The following is a 24,568-nucleotide window of genomic DNA, read 5'->3' on the forward strand; positions in this document are numbered from 1 at the left end:
GTCGCCCGCTCGGTGCCCGTCTTTCGCTCTGTGCCCCGGTTATAACGCTCCCCGCCTTTCCCTTCCCCTGCCTCCCACGCATCGCCCGTGGCTCTGGGAGGGAGCTGCAAGCATCCTGAGCACTTCTGGTCACCGCCAGGACGGGGACAGCGGGGACACTGGGACAGCAGGGAGGTGCGGAGAGGAATACTGAGGGTGTCCCTTCTTTTTTATTTATTTTTTTTTAAGAGGATTTTATTTTTCTTGCGAAATGCTCAACTCTCCCTCTCGCTCCCCCCTTTGCCAGGTGCTCCTTGGTACCCGATGCACACACGGTCCCGGAAAAAGCGAAAACCCTATTCCAAGCTGCAGCTGGCAGAGCTGGAGGGGGAGTTTATGGTCAATGAATTCATTACTCGCCAAAGAAGGAGGGAGCTCTCAGACCGATTAAACCTGAGCGACCAGCAGGTGAAGATCTGGTTCCAGAACCGGCGCATGAAAAAGAAAAGACTCCTTCTGAGAGAGCAAGCCCTTTCTTTCTTTTAAAGTTTTAAAAGCGTCCGTGTTGGGTTAAAAAAAAAAAAAAAAAAAAAAAAAAAAATTGCATAGACTTTCTAGCGTTCACCCGAGCTCCCGGGACTTTACCTGACCACTCTTCACCCCCACACACACCCCTCCCCGCCCAGAAATAAATGAATAAAGAGATAATATTAATAAATAACCAGTTTCCCTTAAAATACGAAGCCCGGCAGCCAGCACGTAGAGTACGAGAACATGCGCCTCCTCCGCTGCGACTGCGGGGGGAGAGACCGAGCGACTGCGGCTGGCGAGAGGCAGCCCCAGCGGCCGGGCTGCTGCTTCCAGAGATGCTCGGCGTGCTGAAGGGGAGGTTTTCAGTGCGACTTCAGCCGCCGGTCATTTGCCAGCAGCGCAGGTAGGGTTTCCGTGCAGCGCCGGGAGCCGTCGGGGGCCGTCGGGGCCTCTGCTCCCCGCTCCCCGCTCGGCTTCGGAGGCGGCGAGAGCGGGGCGAGGGCGAGGAGAGCGAAATCCGCACCTCTTGGGGTTGCTTCGGGGCTTCGTGGGAAGCAGGGGAGGGGAAAATAGCAAAAAAAAAAAAGGGGGGGGGAGGGAGGGGGAATAGGGATGTGGATGGGGTACGTCGTCTTAAAGCACCGGACCCCCATCCGCACGGAAGATGTGTTTTTTTTTTTCAGTGCACGGTGTTACCCAGATGAGTGTGGGGTCAAAATAAAAGGAAGGTTTGCGGCTAGGCTCAATCAGTATCTTTAGGAGAAGGCGAGAGACAAAGACTGTGTATATATCCGATGTATATGGTATATAGCTATGTAATATATGAGGTACGTGTATCACACTGTGTCCCTATAGATTTGAGGGGGGTGGCTGTGCCCAGGCTTTGGTGCAGGCGGTGGTGGTGTCCCCAGCGCCAGACTGTCACAAGAAAGAAAATACGCACACGCACCTCTAGCAAACCCTTCCAGGAAAATCTGAATTCCCCTCCACGTTAAACTGAGCCTTTCGGAGATTTTTGCTCTCTGAAATCACAGCCGAGTTCTCTGCACTAGCCCCAAATTATATTCGTGTGTCCCCCTCCAAAAAATGACATTTCTTTGGAACAACTCTGCTGACGGAGTATTTATGCTGTTTTGCTGTGTTTATTGATGACAATGTAGGAAAAGAGGTAGAAAATAATCCTCCTTTTTTTGTGCCCTCCGGTGATAACAGCCCGTTGGAGTCTGGCTGAGCGAGCTGCATCTCTGTCCTTGGGATGGCTTAAAAGACGAGCTTTGCCATTTGGGTGCTATTTTCCCAATAAAGGGAAAAAAAAAAAAAAAAGAGAGAGAGAGAGAGAAAGAGAGGGAAAAAAAAGAAAAGAAAAAAGGAGACTGCGGTTTCTTTTAAGGAAGTATGTCGTATTCAGCTATAGGGAAAAGATAACCCTGCCTTCCTTCCCCAGCTGCCCATCAGGTTAAAAACCTGCACGATTCTAGAAAGGGCAGTGCTTGCTTTACCTCCCTAAAAAGTCACTCTAGCTGCAAATAAAACCAGCCCCAACGTTAAGAAGAGGTCTTAGAGTTTGGGGTCCGGGGGTGTTTGTCGGCTCCCTAAAGCCCTGACAGTTTTTTTTCCCTCCAAGGGCAGTAGAGTGGGGCCTGGTAGGATGCGACGTGTTTTGTTTGTACGTGTGCTCGGGTTTCCTGGAGAAAAAACACCAATTTTCGCTATTCCCCGTCAGGTGTGTTGTGAAGGCACTTTTAGGTGGTCGGCGGAGGCGAAGCAGTGAGGGCAGGACGGGGGGAGCAGCAGATTTAGGGCCGTGAGGAGCTTTGCTTGCAAGGGAAATTTTAATTCAGTCTAAAAAAGGAAAAATGGGAATTTTAAATTCAGGTTAAAAGGGGAGAGGGGGGCCGCGGTGCTGCAGCCCGCTGCTTTGCCACGCCGTGCTTTGCTCCATTCGTTTTATATCGGAGGGGGGATTAATTTTATGGCAAAGCAGCGTTTTCTGGGAAGTCTGGATGCTCACCACGTGCTCTCGCTTCCCCGCGTTCATGGTCATGACCAGCAGCGGCGAGGAATGCTTTTATTTACGAGCTGCAAAGGATGGAGCCGGCTCCTTCACATCCCTCCCTGGGCTGCAAGGAGCCTTTCTTTCAGCTGCATTTCCCTTCCTAGGGCAGGATCATCCCGCAGCCCCTGCCGCTTACCTCCTTCCTCCCTCACCCCTTCCCCGGCTGCTTCCCCTTCTACACACCTCCCCCTTATTAATTTTTATTTTTATCATTTTTGCAGCCCGGTAAATGTCCCTGCTTTATTTCCTTCCAGTTGCTTTTTTTTTTTTTTTTTTTTTTTTTGCAAGGACAGATCCCCTCAACTCCTTCTTCAAAGCCACGAGCCTCCTTTGCCCCTCTCTCTCCTTTGCCTCTCTGTCTCCTTTGCCGCCCCGTCTCCTTTGCCCCTCGTCTCCCTGCACACCTTCCACACAAAAGAGGGCATCGCCTCTCGCAACGTTGTGCAATAAGCCTAGGATGTGTTTTATATGGATATATCTATGTACGCTCCAGCTCAACCATGTGCAATTAAAGGAGGACGGCAAGGGGAAAGAATTCAATGCTTGGGGGGTGACGTGGTTTTGGGGTAGAAAGGGGGTGTTTTGGGGCCGGCTGGCTCTGCAGAGGGTGATTGCGGGCTGTGCGGTGTCGTGGGGACACAAGAAGCCTCGGGTTCTTGTAATTTCACAGAAAGGGAGTGAATCCACACAGGTTTTACTTCACCAACCTCCCAATCGCTCTGCAATGAGACACCGGTTGGGATAGGGCTTGTATTTGGAGGAAGGTAGAAATTAGGGTGAGTTACGGTGAAATGTCAGAAATGCTGTGTTGGATTTCAATACCGACGACTTAAAAAACAAATCAATCCGTTTCGTTATTCTTCACCCACCGAGGGTCACTTCTATCTCGCCCATACCCGCCGCCCTCCCCAGCACAAAGGACAAGACACCAGCAGCACCCCCGAGACCCCCAGGGTCGTCCCTCGCCAACCGTGCGCCGAGAAAATTCCGAGGAATATGAAAATATATGCAATATTCTCTTCCAGACTGCTTTAAGAATGTGACTCGGTGGGATTTCTGTTTGGTCTGTGTTTGTTCTCCGTGTCCGTGGTACCGTTTTTCTGCTTGTATCCCCTAGTCTAGTTTATTGAGGTTGTTAATATGCATCCTTCGCCGTATCGTTCATATGTAATGTTTCTTACCTCAAGCTATTATATGTAGGGTCTATGCAAATGTCTGTTATAGCACGTTCTGGCTTTATATAGTCATGTAAAAAGTTGCTTCTCAATAATAATAATTAAAAAATAATGTATTATTATGTGATTTCTTGATAATAAATAAAATTGCCCAAACATCTACTTGGTGATTTACTGCTTACTATTTAAAATTAGTATTAACTAGCAAGGTTAATAAAAGAGTAACAAAAAATATATTGGCTAGCCTTGCCTTCTGTGGCTTGTAGATCATCTTTTCGTAAAAAAATAATTAAATGAATGTGTAAAATGCGTTGTAAAAGGAGAGAAATATCACTTGCTGCGTCGCTCTAAATATAATTAGAAAAATCCTGGGGAAACAAGAAGCATAAGTTAATCTCAAAATTGTTGGTTTAATGAGAGTATACTCGTGCGCATAGCATTAATTGGAAACAAAACTCAACAAAGATGCGCTTTTTTTTTTTTTTTTTTTTTTTTTTTAATAGATGATCGGAGCTGCTTGAATGTTGGCTAATTGCGAATCTTTTGTCTCCTGTGGAGGGTACAGGGGTCTCTACCTCTGTAGGGAGCAACCCCCTGCCCAAGGGGCTCATACAATCGCTATGTACATATGGGAAATGCTGTATGGATGGGTATAGAAACAGGAACCAGAGGAATGTCAAAGATATCCTGGGTATGACTTTAAGATGGGAATGAGATGTGAAGGCGCAGCTCTTAAATTGGAAATATATTGGAATGGGTTTAGGTTCGGGCGTGTTGATGCTTATTGTTATGGTTATGGTTATTAGGACGAGCATTATTGCAATTCTTCGGAGTAAATTCGCAACAAATTCATCTAACAAGAGAAAAAATAACCCCGGCAGGCCAATTTAAATAAATTAGATTACGATTTCCTCGATCTCTCTCCAAGTGGATATATATGTAATGGTTTCCCTGTTATTTTCCTTTCGAGGAGACACCATACACTTCTTAAAGGCAGAAGCCATACATTAGGTAAAAAGCTTTTAGAGGATCGATAAAGGGTTTTTATTAAAGAAATGCCAAAGGATTCTATGCCATTTTAACTGACACCTTCCCCACTGCCGGCTGCATCCAGCCCCAAGCCCAGTAAGGGGCAGCTCGGCCCACACTACAGACTGGGCACACTGGGAGCCACTGGTGTGAGCCTCAGCATGGGGAAGCTGAAATGATTTTTTTTTTTTTTTTTTTTCCTGCGGAAAACACACTATCAGCACCAATTTGTGCATTTTCCCCCAATTGCTCATGGAGAGCATTAGGATTTCCCAAAACAGGGTACACCTGGGGTCTTGTACGATGATGAGAAGATTCACCCAGACCTGAGAAATGTCTTTTTTTTAATTATTATTATTATTTATTTTTTTTATCCTTTCCCTCTCCCCTGCCCCCCCCCCCCGGAGTTGCTCTGTTTGAAAGGAGGAAAGGAGGAAGGTGAATATTCCTATAGGAATGGGCCACACTTTTGCCATCTTCAAACTTTCCCCAAACGCATTTTAGGAGCGATAGAGTGCTTGGGACAACCAGAAACACTGCTTGGGGAAATCGGTGTGGCTTGTGATTTCTGCAGTTTTCTGTTATTTTTTTTTTTCTGCAGTCGTTGATTTATTTATATATATTATTATTATTATTATTTATTAAACACGAGTAAATACACTTTCCCTCTGTTTCTCCTGCCCCAGTCATGTGTGAACACGTATATCGTACAAACAAACTCCAGCCAGACCTTTCCACACTTTATTTTCTTATTTCTATAGAGTAATAAGTGTGTCCCTACGCCAATGTGCCAGGAAAATGGGCACCAGGAGGAATTATGCCTAACAGGTCTGAATGGCGTAGGGTGACATAAATTGTATGTATTGTAAGTCGGTTCACCTTGAACAGGAATAGTTGGATTTCAAAGACATTCAAACACTCACCAAAATAGATAAAACTTATTTATTACCAGCGAGCGGATAGAACAAATTGTTGCTTCGCCATAAAATCTGTATTATTTCTGGGCTGGTTTCTTTTATTCAGCAGCGTATTTCATTGCTCCAGCTTTAAAATGAATTCGTTAGCGAGGGGAGAAAACCCTCGTCTCTTTAATTGCGAGGAATATTTCTACCGTTAATGACAAAGACCGAGGTGCTATTTCACAACCACTGCAAAATCGTAGAAAATATTAATGCAGGCAGGTCAATTTTAGGGAATTATTCATGCTTCGGTACCTTCAGCCCATACCCAATATGGGAAAGATAATGTGCAAAATAGGAATACAAAAGGGCATTTTTTTTCGCTCAGCCGGGAGATATGTTCTTGACACCTTTGTGCCGAAGAAATGTGCAATTTCTTTGAACTTACGCGAAACCTTTGCAAAACACCCAGGAAAAACCCGACGCGAATTAGCGCTGAGCTCATTTCAAAGACCGTTAAAGACCAGAGCCTCTTTAAGCAAAGTTTAATCACAAGCAACACAGAAAATTCAAGGCGGCCGGTCAAAAATCCTTTGCCTCCCGCTCTCAATTTTCTCGCAATCCCCCTTTTGAGGATGAAACCGGGGCATTTGGCACCTAGGGGTGCAAAATACGCAGAATTAGAAGTGAGGGAGAAAACAACCCCAGCTCCGCTGCTGGCACCCAGGTTAGCTGTTTGGCTTGGAGGGGAGGGACCTGCCAATTTTATTTTTTATTATTTTTTTTGTCCTGCAATACGAAAAAAAAAAAGAAAATCAAAGGCGTAGTCTACAGAGCAGCGAGAGCTATAGACTGTGGGTGCTTATAGGTGTCCCAGGGTGTGCGAGGGTTTTATGCGCTTTCATCCCCTCGGACCTGGCCAAAAAGGAGTTGCACAAAGAGGTGGAAGAAGTGTGAGTGCCGCTGGGGGGTGGCGGGGCTGGGGGGCATCTTTCCTTGCCGGGGGGACCCTTTCCTTGCTGGGCATTGCCATGGGGGGGACAGCGGCAGGGGCTGGGGGCGGGTGGCGATGCACCCAGGCCATAGGGAAGGGGCACTCGGGGCCACCACGTTGGCGAAAATTCGGATTTGGGCTCCAGGCCAGCATCTGAGGGATGCCTGTGTCCATGCGTGGAAATATTTCGCATTCCCGCCTCACCCCCCCGGCCCAAACTCCCAAATAACAGACAAAAGCAAAGCACCTCCTCGCAGCTGCATTTTACAGGGCTGCAGCTTAAAGTATTAAAGCAATTAACAATAAATATAATAATTCCCATTAAACGGAGAAGAATGACTGGACTTCCTTCTCTCAGTCTGTGTGTGGCTGAGGCTCGGTCCTTTGGCTAATTCCGTGATATATTAACTGTTTGGTTTCCTCCCCCGTGCTATTATAGGGGCTGTTTTCAGTCCCATGCCCCCCTTATCATTAATGTGCCAGTGCGTTATTGCCGAAGAATGCCTTGGTTTGATTCTGAGTGCGGGTTCATAAATATAAAATAAACACAGAGTGGGAATAATTAGCAGCATTTATCAGCATATGGCCACCCACCCCACTTTGAAACCTTCCAGACCCTGCGAGAGGAAAATGAAGTACATTGCAAGTAATTAGTTTTAAGCAAATCATTTCAAATGGAAACTTATAGGTAAAGCCTAATGAAGTGCAGAGGGAAAAAAAAAAAAAAAAGCCTCTTTTTTATTGCTTGGTAGGTAGCAAGTAGACACAGCAATATTTTACTGTTGAGAGAATAAATTAATTAATATATCTGTAGCTAGCAACTACAATGGCTCCATGGATGACTGCATTTAAAGGAGATATATGTATCCAGTCTCATTGGTGTTGTTAACAAGAGTGATAATAAAGATGAAAAGGATAAGAAAGATAAAAAGATCAGTAGGCTTGTACTCCTTACTGCGGCTAAATTGCGTGGATTTTCTAATGGCTGCGTCTTGTTGACTCTCTGCAAACTCCTCTTTTTTTTTCTTTCTTTTTACAGTCAGACTTCATTAAGTGACTTTATTTTCATTTTGCTCAAATAGGAAATAAACATGTGCGCCCCTCGCCCCCCAATAAATCTCGTACTAACTATCCTTCTCTTCGGTTTGAGGGGAGGGGGTCTCTCTCTTATCCACACTTGGGGTGCAAAAATGACTGATTTTGAAAATGAAGTATTTTACCCGCTTTTGTCAGACTGGGAATCTAAAAGCATTTTTTTTTAAACGTGCCTTTGTGGTACCAGGAAAATACAGAAATCTTACATCCCCCTCAGTCTGAATAAATCACATTTAGTCGGTGTTTTAGTCTAGCTGGAATGTGAGAGCATGTGCCTCAAATCCGCGTTAAAATCTACCTGTAATTTTTTAAGAGAGTTTGTGCTTTAATTTTAGACGTGGGTTAGCAAAACACTGCCACAGAGAACATATAAACCATCAGGATATCTCATTATAAAAACGTTTGCCAAAATTAATTTTTTCACCGGGAAAGCATATTAATATTCATATTTGCAGCCAGTACACTCCTGTGCCTCTCAAACCTACATATTGGGTGGAGAAGTGTCGATAATTACATAGAGTGTGGAAATTCATTTTACTTTTATGATTAACCAGTAAACTCTTATGAGGTGATACGAGACGCTGCTAAAGGAGAAAGCATTTAAAAAATTAGGTATGGAAAAGTACAGTTGGAGACCCAAGGTAGCAATGAGGAATGTCGGGCAGACTTCGGGTCCAGTAAAATGAATGAAGAAAGAAAGAAAGAAAGAAAAGACCATACAGATTACCTCAAATCAAAATATCTTAAACTAGAAATAATAGAAAATATGATATTTTAATGGGAGTTGTGGGCCAGGGCTTCTTTCTTGGGTGGAAAATAAATCCCGTAGGGTTTTGCAGGGATCTGCGAGACTAAATATGAGGGGGTAGTGGGGAATGGGGGTTGTATATGACCCCCCCGGGCCTGTATGTGGGAATATATTGCAAGGCGAGCCGAGGACCGAACAACTCATTGCACCTACTGGGACCCGCTGCCCATCCAGGGGGCCCCACCAAACTCTTATTTATTTATTTTAGCAAGTTTTGCGCCTTCTGGGGGGCTGCCTGCCAGGGCAGAGGGACCACAGGGTTTTTCCATCGGGCTCCCCCCACCCCCAAGTGGCTTTTTCCATCTCATTCACCCCAATCCCCCCCCTGTTTCCAATTGCACCTTCCAGTCGGAGCCCAAACACTGACTTTATGGGTATTTAAAACAACCATCTTCATCTGTAATTGTGGATGAAGAGTATTTATTGCTTCGGTGAATAACTAGATATATAATTATCTCTTTATAGAGAGACTGTGAAATAAAGCATCTGTCTCCCCCCGCACGCCCAGGCACACACAAAGGCAGGCGAACAGGGACAAAGTTACACATCCGCACAACCTTCATTTTCTCCCCAAAAGTGCATTTATCAAAGACTGAGGACCTTCTCCTCCAACTTTAAGAAATCGTCGGAACACATATATTTATTTTTTGTTTTTTCCCGGATGGAGATAAAGAAAATACTTATTTGCGAAGAGGAACCGCGCTGGTTGCCGCACTTCTGCGCTGACCTTTTAATTAAATTAAATTAAATTAAATTAAATTAAATTTTTTCTTGGGGAAAAAAATGCAGGGATTTTTGGGTGGCTTTTGTCTATCTGGGGAAAAAAAGTGTGGGAGAGAGTTGGGGAAAAATGCGCTGCGGGGTTGAGGGGTTGTAGGGCCGTCAGGGTGAGGGTTAGGTGATGGGTTAGGGAGGCGGTGGGGTGTAAGGGGATTTCTGGGGGAAAAAAGAGGTAGACGAAAGGGTCCGAGCGACCACAATGGAGATTTGCTTTTAGGCAGCGGACAAAACTTGGCTTCACCCCTCTCCCTCTAACGGATTGATTCCCATGGCCTGGGAGGGCAGCAGTATCCCTGCTCCCAGCCTCCCCACCTATTATTTTATTTTATTTTATTTTATTTTATTTTATTTTATTTTATTTTATTTTATTTTATTTTATTTTATTTTATTTTATTTTATTTTATTTTATTTTATTTTATTTTATTTTATTTTATTTTATTTTATTTTATTTTATTTTTACAATTTTTCCCACTTCCGCGGCCGCGGAGCGCTGCCGGGCGGCGGCGGCGGCGCTGCCGGCGGGAGGAGCCGCCGGGGCTGCCCGTCTGGGTGGGCGGGGGCCGGCCTCGCAAAGTGAAGGTCAAGTTAAGGCTCCAGCCTCCCTTCCGCGGCCGTCCGCGCCGCTCCGCCGCAATGCCATTGCCGCCCACCTGCCCGCTTATTTTCATTTATTTTATTTTTTACCCCCCCCCCACCCCCCACCCCGGGTTTTTCCCCCCTCCTCCGTGGGGGGAGAGAGGCGAGCCAAGTGCATCGGGGGGGCTGAAATAGCCAAAAGGATGGGGTGGGGGCGGTTTTACCGAGACTTTTTCGTCCCGATTCCTGTTTTTTTTTCTTCCTTTTTCCCCCCAGTTGGACTTCAAACAAGGTTCCCCCCCTCTTTTTTTTTTTTTTTTTTTTTTTTCCTCCCTCTCTTCCCAGCAAGATGCAAACACGTCTGCCGTGGAGGAAATTAAACGTCATAAAGAAAAGCCCAATTAAGGTTTAATGTCTGAACATTACCATTTCCTCCAGAAAACAATGAAGTTCACTCGGTAAGGAGAGAGAGGCAGAAAGAAAAGGGGGGCTGGGGGAGAAAGGGGCAGAAATTTTCGTTTCAAAGGGGAAAAAATGGGCAGAGAAGCGTAACTGTGGAATAAAAGGAGTGGGGAGCGGGAGTGAAGCGGGTGGGGGAGAAATTTGGGGGTTGGCTCGGAGAGGGGTCGGACTGAATGAAATAGCGGGGTTTGCAATGGGTTTTGAAGCTGTTTTCTGCCTGTTTGTGAAACCTGGAAGGGCCTGGGCAGGGGTAAATGAGAAATAAGAGATGTGAGCAGCCAAGGGGGGTGAAACTGTGGGGGGGGGGGGGGGGTCAGGATGCGGGGCGGGGGGGATAAAATCCCTGCGTGGCTCTTTACCTCTTGCCTCGCAGTAAGGCGTGCTGCTCTTCCTCTGTCTCCCTTCCTCCTCCGGCTTCATCTGGTGCTGGTTTCACCGCGAGCCTCCAAAAAAGCCAAACTGGGGAGGGGACACCTATTAAAAAAATTGAGAGGGAGAAGGCGACCAAACGCAACGGAACGGCAAAAGCTCCCAAATCCAACCCTCTTGGGCCTTGGGAAAACGGCAAAAAGAGGAAAAACCTTGGTCAGGAGGGTACTTTAGCCAGGTCGGGGGTTGTGTTTTTGCACCCCCCCGAACCCCCCCCCGATTACCCCCGGCCCCTCTCCCACCGCTGTGGGCAACGGGGCGAGCTGCAGCCTGGCTCAGGGGGGCAACCAGCGACACTTGGGTCTTGCCCGATAGCTGGGGGGTTCTGCTCTTTTTTCTCCTCCACCAGGCCGGGCTCGAGTGGGGGGCAGAGGGAGTGAAGCCCTTCCCCCCCCCCTCCTATCCCCCTCCAACGGGGGTCCTGAGAAAACCCCTGGTCTTGGGAGACCAAACCCCAAAATCAGGGCAGGAGAAAGGGTCCCTGTTCTTTGTTTTCTCCTCGCGGCAAGAAAATAGCAAAAATGCTCCCCCTCTTTTTCAGCCTCTGCCTTAGACTCAACTCAAAGGGCAAAAGAAAAATTGTGCTGGACAGCCAGCGCTGGGAAGCATGGAAGGCGAAAATCTGCGGTTACTGTAATGGAGAAGACTATTTTCCATACACACGCCGTCATTTAATCTGAATAAATAAATATGTAATTATTTAGACAAGTCTATGCTATACGGAATAGAAATCCAGGGAAATATTCAACCGGAATGTATACATGTGTGTAAAATAGCAATGAATGAAGATCTCTGTGTACGTATGTGTGCGTTGCTACAAAACTTAGTATTTCTGCACAGAGTTGCCCATGCAGCCGTAGACTAATAATTTTCTAATTAATAGGTGAGAAAGAAAGAAAGAAAGAAAGAAAGAAAGAAAGAAAGAAAGAAAGAAAGAAAGAAAGAAAGAAAGAAAGAAAGAAAGAAAGAAAGAAAGAAAGAAAGAAAGAAAGAAAGAAAGAAAGAAAGAAAGAAAGAAAAAATTTTAGGAAGCAACCAGACGAAGAGAATAGATAGGATTTCGAGACTCTGAGTTCATCATTTGTCTGCTCTCAATGCACAGGGTACATCAAAGCCCAGTACCTTATTAAATGGGAACTCCGGCCACATTAATTTCTGTATATGCTTATTTCAGATGAATGTGGCAATAACAAAACACTCAAACCCTCATCCCGGTGAGGAAAAAGATGAGGATATCATTTCTGATAAGCAGGGAACTTTGGGGAGCCGCGATGCTGGAGCAGGGCATAGAGTAAAGCAACTTTTTTTAGAGATTTTGTGCCCTGACCCCTCTGCTTCTCTGACTTCAAATAAGATATAGATGTGTTTTTGCACGCGTGGATGTATTTTATAGGGAAAAGGACGTGTGAGCACCGGGAAAGGCAGGTACATGCGGTGGCTCCATAGGTAGGTGGAGAGGGATGGGCATCTCCCACCGCTTTACCTTGCTTTCTTCTGCCGGCAGCACTTATCTTCTGCAACCGAGATCTGCCTTTGGAAAACGTCGCCCCGCGGAGCAGCTGAAGGATTTTGCTTCATTTTATTCTGATTAATGCGGGTATGGAAGAGAGAGCCCAGCGCCGCCGCGCCCGCAATTGCGAACTATTGAAGTTGATCCCCGGGAACTGTTGAGATTCCCCTTTGATCAATGGTTGTCTGAGGGAAATACATCTAGGTGCTAGTAGCTGTGGAAAATATTAAAAAATAATAATAATAAAAAGTGGATGCGGGAGCCAAGGCATTAAAGTGCACTACTTGGAACCGATTTCCTGGGTATTTAAGGATTAAATAGCACGCATGCAAACGTGTGTGCGGTTTTAATAAGGCTGGGGGGATTAGCCGCCCACCTTCTATTCCAAACTTTGCATTTCGGGGCTATTTTGCTAATAAACGGGCTACCCAACAGAAAACACATTTTCCCCGCCACAATTTCCGACTTTTTACACACTTTTGCACGTTTTAGTGTCACTGCTAAAGTTATCAAGAGGGAATGTCTGGAGAATAAAGGATTTTTATTTTTTTTGCAAGGTTCGGGTGTGTTTTATATGTCTTCCTTTGTGTTTAAATGAGTATTTTTAGAGTTTTGGAAGGGGGAAAAAAAGAGAGGACTAGGAATAGGTGTTGCTTAACGAGCTCCTCTGGCTTTCCTGTCTCCTCTGGGCTGAATTTCGCAGCGGCTCCAAGAGCGCAGCACGCTGTGAAGTTTTCCTTGAATTAATTCCCGAACCCTCGCCGTTTCCCGTGCTTCAGCAGCCCCCCGCAACCGGGCCGTGGGGAGGCCAAGAAGCAAATAAATAGGGGGGGACGTCCCCGTCCCGCTCCGCCCGGCCGGAGCTCGCCCCGTGGGGATGGAGCCGCGGCTTCGCGTGGGCTGATGAGAAACTAAAAAAAAAAAAAAAACGGGAAGCCTGATTGGAAGCCTGATTGGCTTCCGAGCCAAGCAGAGTGTTAGTTATATTGGTTATTAGTGAGCCCAACTCTTCTTAACGCCTCCTCGGCATCACTTCCACCCGAGCCGGCACCCGCCGCACATTTTTAGCCCAGACAGTCGCAGCGCTGCCTGCGGTTGGGAAGCATAGTTTATCTGCTTTTATCTTGATTAAGTCCACATGATTTTGAACTTGCAGCTCAGGTCTAGAGAGATCTAAGTCATTTTTTTCCCTTTGAATTGTTCACAGCTTATATAGTTTTCTTTAGCAGTCTGGCTTACATCCAATTAAATCTCTCTTTGCCATTTGGGGACAATAATCTTTTCCAAGCGCTTCCCACTTGTAGCTATTGTCTCCCTTCAGATTTCCTGTACACATACGCGGTGTCTAGTAATCTGTTTACTGGCCTGGGTTTCCTCTCTTTCCGTCTCCCTCTCCCTTTTTTTGAAGTCCATCTGAGGCTTAGGAAGTAATTGTAGTACCGTCGTGGAAGGGAGGGAAAAATCAGTTTGAGAACATCTGATAGGCCAAAGTCATTAGACATCAGAACTTTGAGCCTATTTAGCAAAAGCAAGGCACATCTCTGTGCAGCTGCAGGAGCTGCAGCTGCTAAAGAAGTGTTTTTTGCACTCACTTCCAACGCATTTGCAGCCCCGAGTGAGCACAGGTTAGCAATGCGGGTAGGTTTGGAAAAGCTCCTGATTTTTCCCCAAACCGGGAGCCAAAGCAAACTCTGATCATCTGTCTGAAACAGGGAAAGATTCAGGGTATAAATAATGCATCAGATAGCTTGAGGCCACAGTAAGTAGCAATGTGTAACGTGGTAAGTCACTTCGGTACAAAATCTATTCTCTTCTTATTTTTTTTTCTTCTTCCAGACAAGTTTCCATACTGTACGGGCTCGGACAAAGGATTCTTTATGGTAATACAAACAAGAAAGTTTTTGACAGAAGTTGGGAGGCTGCTAACGAATTTACATTGCGTTCAGATAATTGTAGCTTTGGGGAAAAAATAGATCTTCTCTCCCCAATGGGAGCAAAAAAATGAGCAATGATTTATTGAGAAGAGTTCAAGTACAGGATTAGCCTAAATCAAAATATAACTTTAGATGTTTACACAGATCAGCTAAAGCCAACTTTCACAACTCCAAGGTTTTGATTTTGGTATAACTGCTGCAATGTTTTTGGTCACGAAATGCCTCTAACATACACTTAAAATTCATTTTAGTAACGCAAAACACATCTTACAAGCTTCGAGCTTTGCCTATTTGCCTGCTGAAAACGCTGTTAAATGTGTTAAGTGTTTGCATTATATCAGGCAAATGAGTGCTCACTCCGGAGCAGGGCGAGGGGGGGCTTGGGGAGTTGTATTTGATTATTTTATTTTTTTTCCTTGCAATGTGCTCTTTCTGTACAAAAGCGACAAGTCCAGGACTGGAAAAGAGTCCGACTGAGATGCTAGCACAGAAGGACCCAGCCAGTTGGGGTTCCTACCCGAAAGGCACAGGGAGGGAAAGGCTCGGGGCTGCCGCCTTCCCCTGCGGCTGGGAAAGAATGGGGGAAAAAAGGGGGGAAAAAATCTTCCAGACAGGGCAGCTTCACCTCGTACACACAGTCATATCAGAGCAACCTCTCGAAGAAAAATCAGACCTTTCTTCCCCCCTTCTCAAGTTCCCTTGGATTTTTTTTTTCTCCTTGCAAGAGCGCAAATACAGGTTTTATTTAATTCTCTCCTCCACGCTCTAACCTTTCACATGCGCTAGGAAATGAAGCAGGTTTAAAAATGAAGGAATTGAAATGTTCTGGATGGCTATGCCTTAAAGTAATTTGCCTTTTTTTTTTTTTTTTTTTTTTTTTTTTTTTTTAGGGCAACCAAAAGGAATGCGAGACGCCAGCCCTCATTCCGTTTTATGGTAGTCACTTTGGTGGTCAAATTCAAGTGCTGTGACTCCACAGCTGTCTCTTCTGTGCTTCCTTGCAGGAAGCAGGCAAATCCTATACTTTAAACTGGGTTTAAAAAACAAAACGACACCAGGGCTTGGTTTAGATGTATTTACCTACGAAGAGCAATAAATTATTCCCGCACCTAGAGGAGGGAGGGCGAGTGTTATGCCACACGTATTTTTTGTTTGTTTGCTGTTGTGTTCTCTCTCTCTCTTTTTTTTTTTTTTTTTTGAGGTGGGGGGGGAGCCTTTGTTTTGGGTTGAAGTAGCAGCTCAGAATTTTTTTTTTTTTTTTTTTTTTTTTTTTTAGCAACAAGCTCTAATTCCTTCCCTGGATGCAGAGCTTCATGCCTACAGCCTTCCTATGGAATCTGGACTGGAATACATAGGACAAAAAATGTACATTAAAGAGCATTTCCCCCTTTGAATCAAGTGAGAGTATTCTCCACGCAGGTTGCAAACAGGAGGGAATTGGGGAAAAAATAATTACACTCATAAACAATAGCTTAACATTATTAGTTTGTAGTTAGTATTAATATTGGTCAATAAAAATCCAAGTTAAAAGATCGCTGACACTTTAATTAAAAGTTTTGCCCAAAACGACGTCCAAGCCATAAAATAGGGCAGATTACAAACCTGAAGAAATCCATCTCGGCAGCCAGAGTTCTTGCCCCTATATTCATCAGCCAACCGGTGCATTGGAGAGGAAAACACAGCTCATTTTGGAATTACAGACATATTTATATGTGTGTATATCTCTATCTCCACACACACACATTCAGGGAGACCCACACGCCCCGATCCCTTATAAAAAGAGTTTTATGAGAACGGCTCTCCTTAAATAGAAAATACAAAGCTGGAAGGGGGAGGAAATCCAGAAATGAATGAAAATAAATGAAAATGAGTGCGATGCTGCGCTGGGGGGATGAACAAGGCTCAACCTGAGGAAGAACTCACAATCTTAGTAAGTGACGCCGCCATGTTTCCCTTCAAGATTTCGTAATAAATACATAGAAATTCGGGCACACTGCCTGATAAGCACTGTAGTTTTGCAAGCCCGGCTGAAATACCCACTGTATTTATGCTCAGGAGCCTTGAAAACCCCTGCTCGCTGCTCCGCTGCAAGATACTGACTTGCGAGGCTGTTTTCTTCAATGAAAATGAACTTTTCTTTTCTCTTCTCCTGTTTTTTCCCCTTTTCTTTTTCCTTTTTTTTTTTTTTTTAATAATTAATTTATTTGTTAGTTTTTCCTCTTTTGCTATGTATTCCTGCAGAATTGCAGAGTATCTGTATTTCTAGCAGAGGCTGAAACTCTCCTCTGTTTGCGCGAGGTGCGTTTTATCTCCCCGTATCTCTACATCTCGCCCAGGAATTAAGCTACCTCCTGGTTAAAATGGGGCGGTAAACATCAGGTTGGGGGACAGCAAATGAAATAAAATGAAAATTAGACGAGAGAAATGCAAAAGGACGTGCCCAGGGATGCTCAGGTGCAGAAGGGACAGCTCAAGCAGGGCTAGGAGCCCCTGATGCTCCTTTGGGGTGAATTGGTTAATACTCGGGTGAGTTTATAATTTTTTTTAATTATTATTATTTATTTTTTTTCGGGGAGCAAAACGAAAACATCGAAGCCGTCCAGGTTTTTTTCTGGTCCCAACTCTAAGGCTCAGCGCTCTAGCAAGGGGCTGAGATTTGCCTTTTTTTCCTTCTCGCTGTTTGAATTTACTGCAACTCGATTTGACAAGATACTCTCAATAAAAACGTGCCACTCTCTCACGGTGTGTTAGTTTTGTTAGAAGTATTCAGCCTGCCACCGAACAGATCCCATGATGGATTTTGGTTCGGGTTTATGTGCGGGCGATTCAATATTTTTATTTATTCTTCCTTTTACTGGCCGTTTTAAAAGGGGATAATTCAAGAAAAAATCCCTAAGTGGCATCCTGTAAAGAAAAGAAGAAAACAGGGGTGGATGCGCTGCAATATTTTCATCTGGAGGTGAATGCAGCCGCCTGTGCTCGACAGAAAAATGCTGGCAACAATAATCCCCACCTCCGGCAGATGATTTCTAAGCCAGGTGAAAACCCACTTCGAACCCAATTGTTGCAGCGTCTCGCAGACGATTCTGTTCCTGGAAGACTTTTGGAAAGCGAAGGCTGAGCCTTGCACCCCTGGCAGCGCGGAGGCTGCGCGTCCTTCAGGTGCACCTTCTAGAGGGGTTGCAGAAGAGATTGGGGGTTTGACGTTTGGGGTTGGGGATTTTTAATTTTATATATATTTTTTTCCGCCTAAGAATTGTTGGCAAAACTCGCAAAATAGCCGGCAGCACTTCGGTATCCCTGTTTGTTTCGTGTCAAAATGCAGGAGGACGGAGAAAGAGGAGGCTCTCGGGGCGTGGGAGAGAAGACAAATGACTTTAATAAGAATATCTTTTTTAATTCAGCTGGAAGAATAAATGATGAGAGTATTGCTGAAAGTACATTCATTGATTGACAATAAACAATTGCATTAAATATTCAATATGCCACTCTTACTTAATAAATATTTAACAAAACATTAAAGGAGGTTTTCGAATATTTATTAGACATTGACTTAATTCATTTGTTCTATTCCTTGATATACGACTAATTCGATATCAAAAGTCATTAAGGCAGGCCTGCTTTAACTTTAAAGTTTGAAACTTTACACGATCCCCCGCACCCTGTCATTCTTAAATGGTATATTCTCTATAAACCGTGCCAACCTGCTTGATGTATAGTTGATGTGCACATAGAGATCAACATAATTAGCGTATGTTAGAAGCTTGTTAATTAGCACCAACCCCCTCACTCCCAGATAGATAGATAGAGAGATTTACTTATAATTTAGCAGCCCAGCTGTACGAAGAGCTGCGCGTTTACGCCTGCAGCAAGATTTTGAGAAATGTTTGAAAACTTACTTAGGCGTCTCCAGCGTTTTCCCTGAGATTATATTGAGCTACCTAAAGTCTATTCAGGAACACTTCTAAGAGGAGGCTAGGACAGAAATAATCATCATAATAAATTATAGTAATCACCGTAATTAAAATATTAAAAAGGGTGGAAAAACACAGTCCGAGCTCCCTAAGACCCTCCCTCTCTCCCCCCCCTCCCCCCCCGCAGTCCAAATCGCCCCCACCCCATCTCCAAACCCCGCTGAAAAGAAGCAGAAAGCAGAATCCGAATAGGAAGGAGAGGAGGAAGGAGGAAAAAAAAAAAAAGCAACTTCACAAGCCACCCCTTGTACTTGTTCTGCTTTGAATGCTTACAAGGGGTGTGCCTTCAAGAAAATGAATACAAATCTGCAATTGATTTTCATAATGTTTCTGCGGTGTTTGAAAACCAATCGTTTGAACCTCTGAGATCTTACCTAAGTGAACCACTCCTACGCATCTAAGTGCTCCAAACTGATATATGACAATATCTACTTTGGATCACGTGTCCTCCGGAGCGACTAAGACGGATAGCGCGTCATCTTGCCTTCCCAAATTTTTTCCCCTCTGCACATCGGATCCAAAACATCTATCTATAGGAGCAAGAAAAGGAGAAAGATGTTTAACTCAGTGAATCTAGGCAACTTCTGCTCCCAGTCGCGTAAAGAGAGGAGTGCTGAGTTTGGAGAAAGGGCAGGTTGCGCTTCTAATCTCTACCTCCCCAGCTGTACCTATTACGTCCCTGAATTTTCAACTGTGTCATCTTTCCTGCCACAGGCCCCCTCTCGCCAAATCTCCTACCCTTACTCCACCAACCTCTCGCAAGTGCAGCCCGTGCGAGAGGTCTCCTATGGTCTAGACCCCTCAAGTAAATGGCACCATAGAAGCAATTACGCGTCGTGTTATTCCGCAGAAGATCTGATGCATAGAGAGTGCATCCCGCCTTCCACCATGACCGAAATGCTAATGAAAAACGAGAGCGTGTACAGCCACCACCACCCCAGCTCCAACCACCCGGCATCGACGGGATTCTACACCAGCATGAACAAAAACACTGTCCTGCCCCAAGGTTTCGACCGCTTCTTCGAAAATGCCTACTGCGGGGCGGAAAACCCGGCTGAGACCTGCCTGCAGAAGGGCGAGGGCAAACTGGAGGCTGACTCCCAACCCAATGCACTGTCATCCCGCGGAGACCAAGGTATAGACCCGGAAGACGAAGAGGAAAACACAAATCCAGGGTCTTCAGCCTCGTCCTCTTCTGTCAACAAGGAAGGAAGCAAAAGCAGCAATTCGAGTAGGTAGAGCAGTAAATGGAAAGGTTAAGGGACTAGCCCGTGTGTTTTGTCGGTCAAATTTTATGTGGAGTTTTATAAGCATTCAAAGGATTTTATTATAACCTACAAAGCTCTTTCTTCCAACGAGAAGAATTTTTACGATGGGAAAAGCTCTTTGAAAAAAATGGAGATGTTAGGCGCAGACACAGTATCTTAGAGTCTGTGAAATTTTAAAAGCACACCATCGTGACAAATATTAACTTTGATCATGAACTTACATGAGCATTTTAAAAGGATTTGGTCCCGGGTTGCTGAGGGTAAAAGGCAATTGGGCAGAACACTACTTTAGCTGCCTGTGCTTTCTTTTAGGCACTAAGATGCATGCAGAGTGTTGTTTTCTTCTTCTTCTTCTTCTTCTTCCTTTTTTTTTTTTTTTTAATTAAAACTGTATGGTGAGTCTTTTCTCTTGGTGGGAGTGTGGTGCTAAGGGGGGAGAGCTGCAGAATTTGCAGGCAGAGCGGAGCATTTTCTTAGACTTTCTGTTTAAAGTGGCATTTATTCTCCTCCAAGCCTAGTGGAGCGTCTAGCTTTTGTCAGGAAGGGCTTTTACTTACGTGCTTCTTTGCTTTGGTCTTCTTTTTTGCATGCACTCAGATTTCTAGGCAGTCTTAGAGGAGCGTTTTAAATGCTGAATCCAGGCAACTTTGCAAGTTAGTGTTCAGCGTGGGGCTCTTTTTGGAAGAGGGGAGGGTTGTTTTGTTTTCCTATTTGCTTTCGTGATCAGCAGAAAGTCCCCTTTTGCAGCTCAGATGCTGAGTTCTCTTCTACTTTGATTCTTTTTTTGCGTGTGTGGCGAGGACTGGAGTTAATCAAAAACTTATGCGGAACATAATATCTAGTTCCTATAATTCCGACCTTGCTCATGCTGTTTCTATACAGATAACAGATTTGCAGCTGAGCGGGAGCTTTTTTTTTTTTTTTCTTTCTTTCTTTCTTTTTTTTTTTTTTTCATTTTCTTTCCAGCAATCAGCCTCTCTAAAGCCTGCTCCAACAGTCTGCTGCCTCCAGTCCCGGGCTGTTCTTTTTAAAATAATCTATCTGCACAGAAAAATGCCTGCATGTGTATGCGTTTCTGGGATTAAACCCCGTGCAGTGGGAAAGCAATTGCAACGCAGTCCTTAAGACCCTGTGTAACCTCACCTCTGCTACCACTAACAATAGGCAAACTGCTCACTGCTGGAAGATATCTCCCCGTGCATTAATAACTTAACTCTGCCCCTATCTATGTGGTCAGCTGTGAAGATGAGTCTGTGTGTTGCATTAGGATATTTACCCTGCCTTCTGGTTCTTTTAAGGTGCTCCCAGAACGAGGAAGAAGAGGTGTCCCTATTCGAAATTCCAGATCAGAGAGCTAGAGAGAGAATTTTTCTTCAATGTCTATATAAACAAAGAAAAAAGGCTCCAGTTGTCTAGGATGTTAAATCTCACTGACCGACAGGTTAAAATTTGGTTTCAGAACAGAAGAATGAAAGAAAAAAAATTAAGCAGAGACCGCCTGCAGTATTTCTCTGGAAATCCCTTATTGTGAACATCTTTTCAAATCCCCTCTGCTGGTGAAGTGTATGTGTATTGGGAAGGAACAGTTGCAAGCATGGGTTTGCCCTTTCAGTCGACAAAGCAACCTCAAAGTTTAAGCCTTTTCGTTACTTACATTTGTATGTCTGGGACAGTTCTGAGTAACAAAAGGAGTGAATTTTTCTTTCAGTTACCTAACCGCTTAAAGGACTTGAATTCCATGAACATTTTATTTAACTTTTTTTTTTTTTTTTTTTTTTTTTTTTTTGCCTGAACAGGTTGGGATTCTCTTTTTTATTATTATTATTTTTATTGTTATTATTATTTAGGCACCCTGTCCATTTGAATAAATCGCAGTGCTGTGTGTTACTACCACGGTGATTTCAGTATGCAGCTGTGTTATCACAAGAGCGGCCAAAGTCTCCCTGTAGGATCAAATCACTTCGTCTGGGGTGAGTGTGCGTGCGTGCGTGTGTGTGTGTGTGTGGGTGTGTGGGTGAGAATGCACACACAGACATGTGTGTCCTTGTGTGTGCGTGTGCACATTCACACCCACCCCGGTCATCTGTGTTCTGCTCTCCATGCCAAGAGTTGTTGTCGAAACCTCATTTAAATATCCGTCCCTAGCAGAAGGAAGATCATTATTTCCACCTCCCCCATGCACCCTTTATATATAAAAAAATATATATGCATATATATATAGAAGTGAGTGTGTGTATATATATACATATATATTCTATGCAGTTTCATTTCTACGTTTTCAGTGGGGAGGGGGTAAAATCCAGACGAAAATGCATTTGCAATAACAGTCTCTGAAATGGTTTGTAAATAAATTTCGTAGCGCATTTTTTTTTCCTGGAAATGGGAGACGAAGAACATCGAGAGAAAAAAAAAATCCTGAAAAAAAAATAATGAAAAAAAAAAGTATCTTTGTGTATGTAAAGCGAGTCCCCGGGATACTCTGTGAAATTCTGTGGCAAATAAAGACATTGCAAGCTGTTCTACATTATGATTTTATTTGACCATTTTATTAGAATTTCCCCTCTTAAAAGCCTCTTTGCGGTCATTGTGGTGTGGGTTTCTTCTATAGGAGTTTAAATACCTGAATGCATATCAGAAATATCATCATCCATATTCATGTGACTCGCTGCAATCTGCTCTAATAGGACTGGTATTAATATGAAACCTCCACCTTGGAGCACACGTTTGTTGTGGAGTTCATTGTGTTCATCACGGAACTGAAATTTATAGGATTTTTCTTGGCCCAGTAATCCTACCCTGAATTTGGCTCCAGATGTCTTTGTCTGTTTTCCGGTTGTAGTTAATCTTTTTGCATTTTCATGAGAACAATATATTAGTCTTCTTTTTTTTTTTAAAAAAAAAAAGGAAAAAAAAAAAAAGAAAAAGGAAAAAAAAAAAGGAGGAAAGAAACTCTAATTACACCAAGAAACGAGCTGCATTTCCAAAAGTCAAGGATAACGTACCTTATACCTACAAAGCACAAATGCAAAGTCAAGTACTTAAATTCCTGCTTAAGGAAAACAAGTTCAACTCCCAGGCACAGGGCATAAAAGTGATTTTTTTCTGTTTGCAAAATGACTTTTTTCTCGCAGTGTCTGAAAGCAACACAACGTTTTCGAGGACAAAGAAATCCAGAAGATGCCGTTGGTGATGTGGTGCATGTATTTTGTGTAAATACAACAATTCGGAGGGTTGTTTTAGGGGTTTGGGGGGGGTATGTTTGAGGTTTCCAGTCTCCTGCTTTCTGATGTGGAGCGATGGGATTGTGCATATGGAAGAAGGGGTAGAAAAAAAAAGCGAATGAAAAAGGAAAAAAAAAAAAAAAAACAGCAGCAAAAGGAACAACACATTATATTCCCATCCATTGAGCGTGTTCTTGTAAAATTCTCATACTTGCTTTTAAATACAACCCTGTTGAATGAAAACACTTTGATGGTGTCTTCTGATTTTATTTGACAACGGTAGGGAAAAAAATTATAACCCACAAAAATGCTCTTAGTTTGCACACACACAAACACCCCTCCGCGCAAATAAATGAAAACCAACTTCGGCTTTCGTGATAGACCCGTCCTCCTTACGCCACGATATGATCTTGAAAGGATGTTCGCAGGCATGTTTCTCATTAAAAGAGTGGGAAAGGGAGGGAAAAAAAAAAAAAAAAAAAGGGGGGGGGGGGGGGGCTGGAGGATGGCAAAGCGCTTCTTTATTTGCTTCTATTTATTTTTGCAAAGCCTGCGGGCTGAAAGGACGCTTGTCCCCGGCCTGAAATCTCGCCTAAGCTTTACGTTTAAGAAACCGGGGGTGGGGAGGGGGCTGCTCGCCCACCCCCAAAGCACCTTTCTTTAATGAGTGTTTGCCAAACCTTCCCAAGGTTAGGAAAACCAAAGAGAGGTGCAATAAGGTGAATATCGCGAGGTCAGAAGCGGCAGTTAATGCTCCGTAACAGCAGCGGCTGTCCGGACAAAAGCGGCTAGTCTAGACGTTGTAATAAAGACTGCAGCACTAAACAGCTTAATTTTTCTTAATTACCCCGTCTGGCTAAAGGAAAAGACTTCCGCAGTAAATAGTAAACAAATAAGGGAGTCTTGCCCAGGGAATTTTTTTTCCTCCCTCCTTTCCTCCCCCCCCCCCCCTCCCTCCTCCAAGGCTCCAGTTCAACTGCAGCACAATGAAACTGTAGGCCTAGTTCAAAGTTTTCGCGAGCTAAAATGGAATGCTAGTTGTAAAATCCAAGTTTATAGACCATGTGGGAGTTTACAGCAGCATTAAGCATCAGTGCCATGTAGGAAAAGGGCTGTTAATGTTCTGGGGAGGGGGGCGGAGGGGCTGGCGGAGGACAGGGGGGGGTCACTGAGGATGCTTTGGGTACCACGCCGGGGGAGCGGACAAGCAGAAACAGGGCTTAGACATATGTATCTCGCGGCCGGGGTGCGTGCACCTATATGGAGGGGCCATATAGGGTCTGGCGCCGGGTTTTGGGGCCGGCTCCCTGTTAACCGCAGAAGGCCTCGGCGAGGGGTTTTCCGAGCCCGGCCGGGGAATCAGAGGTGGGAATGAGACCCACAGGAAGAAAAAATGTGAATATTTGATGTCTTTGAACTTCAATAAAGTCAAGTCCATCACCTTTAACCCTTTCGTAATAAAGAGGAATCAGAGAGGGTCGTGGCTCCCCAGCCGCCCCGCCTCCAGAGAACCGGGGGGGTCGCCTGCGGGGACCCACAGTTTCCCCCCGAAAAAAAAAAAAAAAAAAAAAAAAAAAAAAAAAAAACCAGCAAACCCAAATATTGAACCCTGTGTGGCGTTTATGATGCTTAATATTTAACTCAGCCGCGCAGCATTTAATGCATCTCGAAGCAGGTTTAACACACCCGGCACACTCTCTTTATTATTGTTATAAACCTTTTGATATCTTAACGCATGAAAAGTTTTTATAACTTTGTTTGGCGTAAAAGTTTTACAAGTTTTTTTTTTTTTTTTTTTTTTTTTTTTAATTCCCAGCACGCATTTAGGCATCTCCATCAGACAACTTT

The 24,568-nt window shown here is 44.3% G+C and overlaps 2 protein-coding genes and 1 long non-coding RNA gene across 3 annotated transcripts in view; 2 read left to right on the forward strand and 1 right to left on the reverse strand.

Moving 5' to 3' along the window:
• Window positions 1-1,034, forward strand: part of HOXC12 (homeobox C12) — a 1,620-nt gene extending 586 nt beyond the window's left edge. Inside the window, exon 2 of the mRNA XM_068663312.1 lies at window positions 287-1,034. Within this exon, the coding sequence (XP_068519413.1) occupies window positions 287-525 (239 nt within the window). The 3' untranslated portion in view covers window positions 526-1,034. The remainder of the gene's footprint in view (window positions 1-286) is intronic.
• A 5,164-nt stretch (window positions 1,035-6,198) lies between these two features.
• LOC137846018 (uncharacterized) lies at window positions 6,199-18,731 on the reverse strand. The gene is made up of 4 exons (XR_011090357.1): window positions 18,606-18,731; window positions 12,297-12,537; window positions 10,744-10,858; window positions 6,199-6,326 (listed from the first exon to the last, which is right to left on the reverse strand). It is a non-coding gene; the product is annotated as an uncharacterized lncRNA (long non-coding RNA).
• Window positions 18,732-18,771: 40 nt separating this feature from the next.
• Window positions 18,772-22,966, forward strand: HOXC11 (homeobox C11). The gene is made up of 2 exons (XM_068663589.1): window positions 18,772-19,462; window positions 20,798-22,966. The coding sequence occupies exons 1-2, from the start codon at window positions 18,787-18,789 to the stop codon at window positions 21,028-21,030; spliced, it is 909 nt and encodes a 302-aa protein (XP_068519690.1). The 5' UTR covers window positions 18,772-18,786; the 3' UTR covers window positions 21,031-22,966.
• The last annotated feature ends 1,602 nt before the right edge of the window (window positions 22,967-24,568 follow it).

This window comes from Anas acuta, chromosome 29, assembly GCF_963932015.1.
Source record: "Anas acuta chromosome 29, bAnaAcu1.1, whole genome shotgun sequence".
Classification (NCBI taxonomy): domain Eukaryota; kingdom Metazoa; phylum Chordata; class Aves; order Anseriformes; family Anatidae; genus Anas; species Anas acuta.

Coding starts and splice junctions, on each gene's coding strand:
- HOXC11 (XM_068663589.1), top strand. CDS start 18,787: ATGTTTAACTCAGTGAATCTAGGCAACTTCTGCTCCCAGTCGCGTAAA. Junction 19,463..20,797: donor AAGCAAAAGCAGCAATTCGA/GTAGGTAGAGCA, acceptor GGTTCTTTTAAG/GTGCTCCCAGAACGAGGAAG.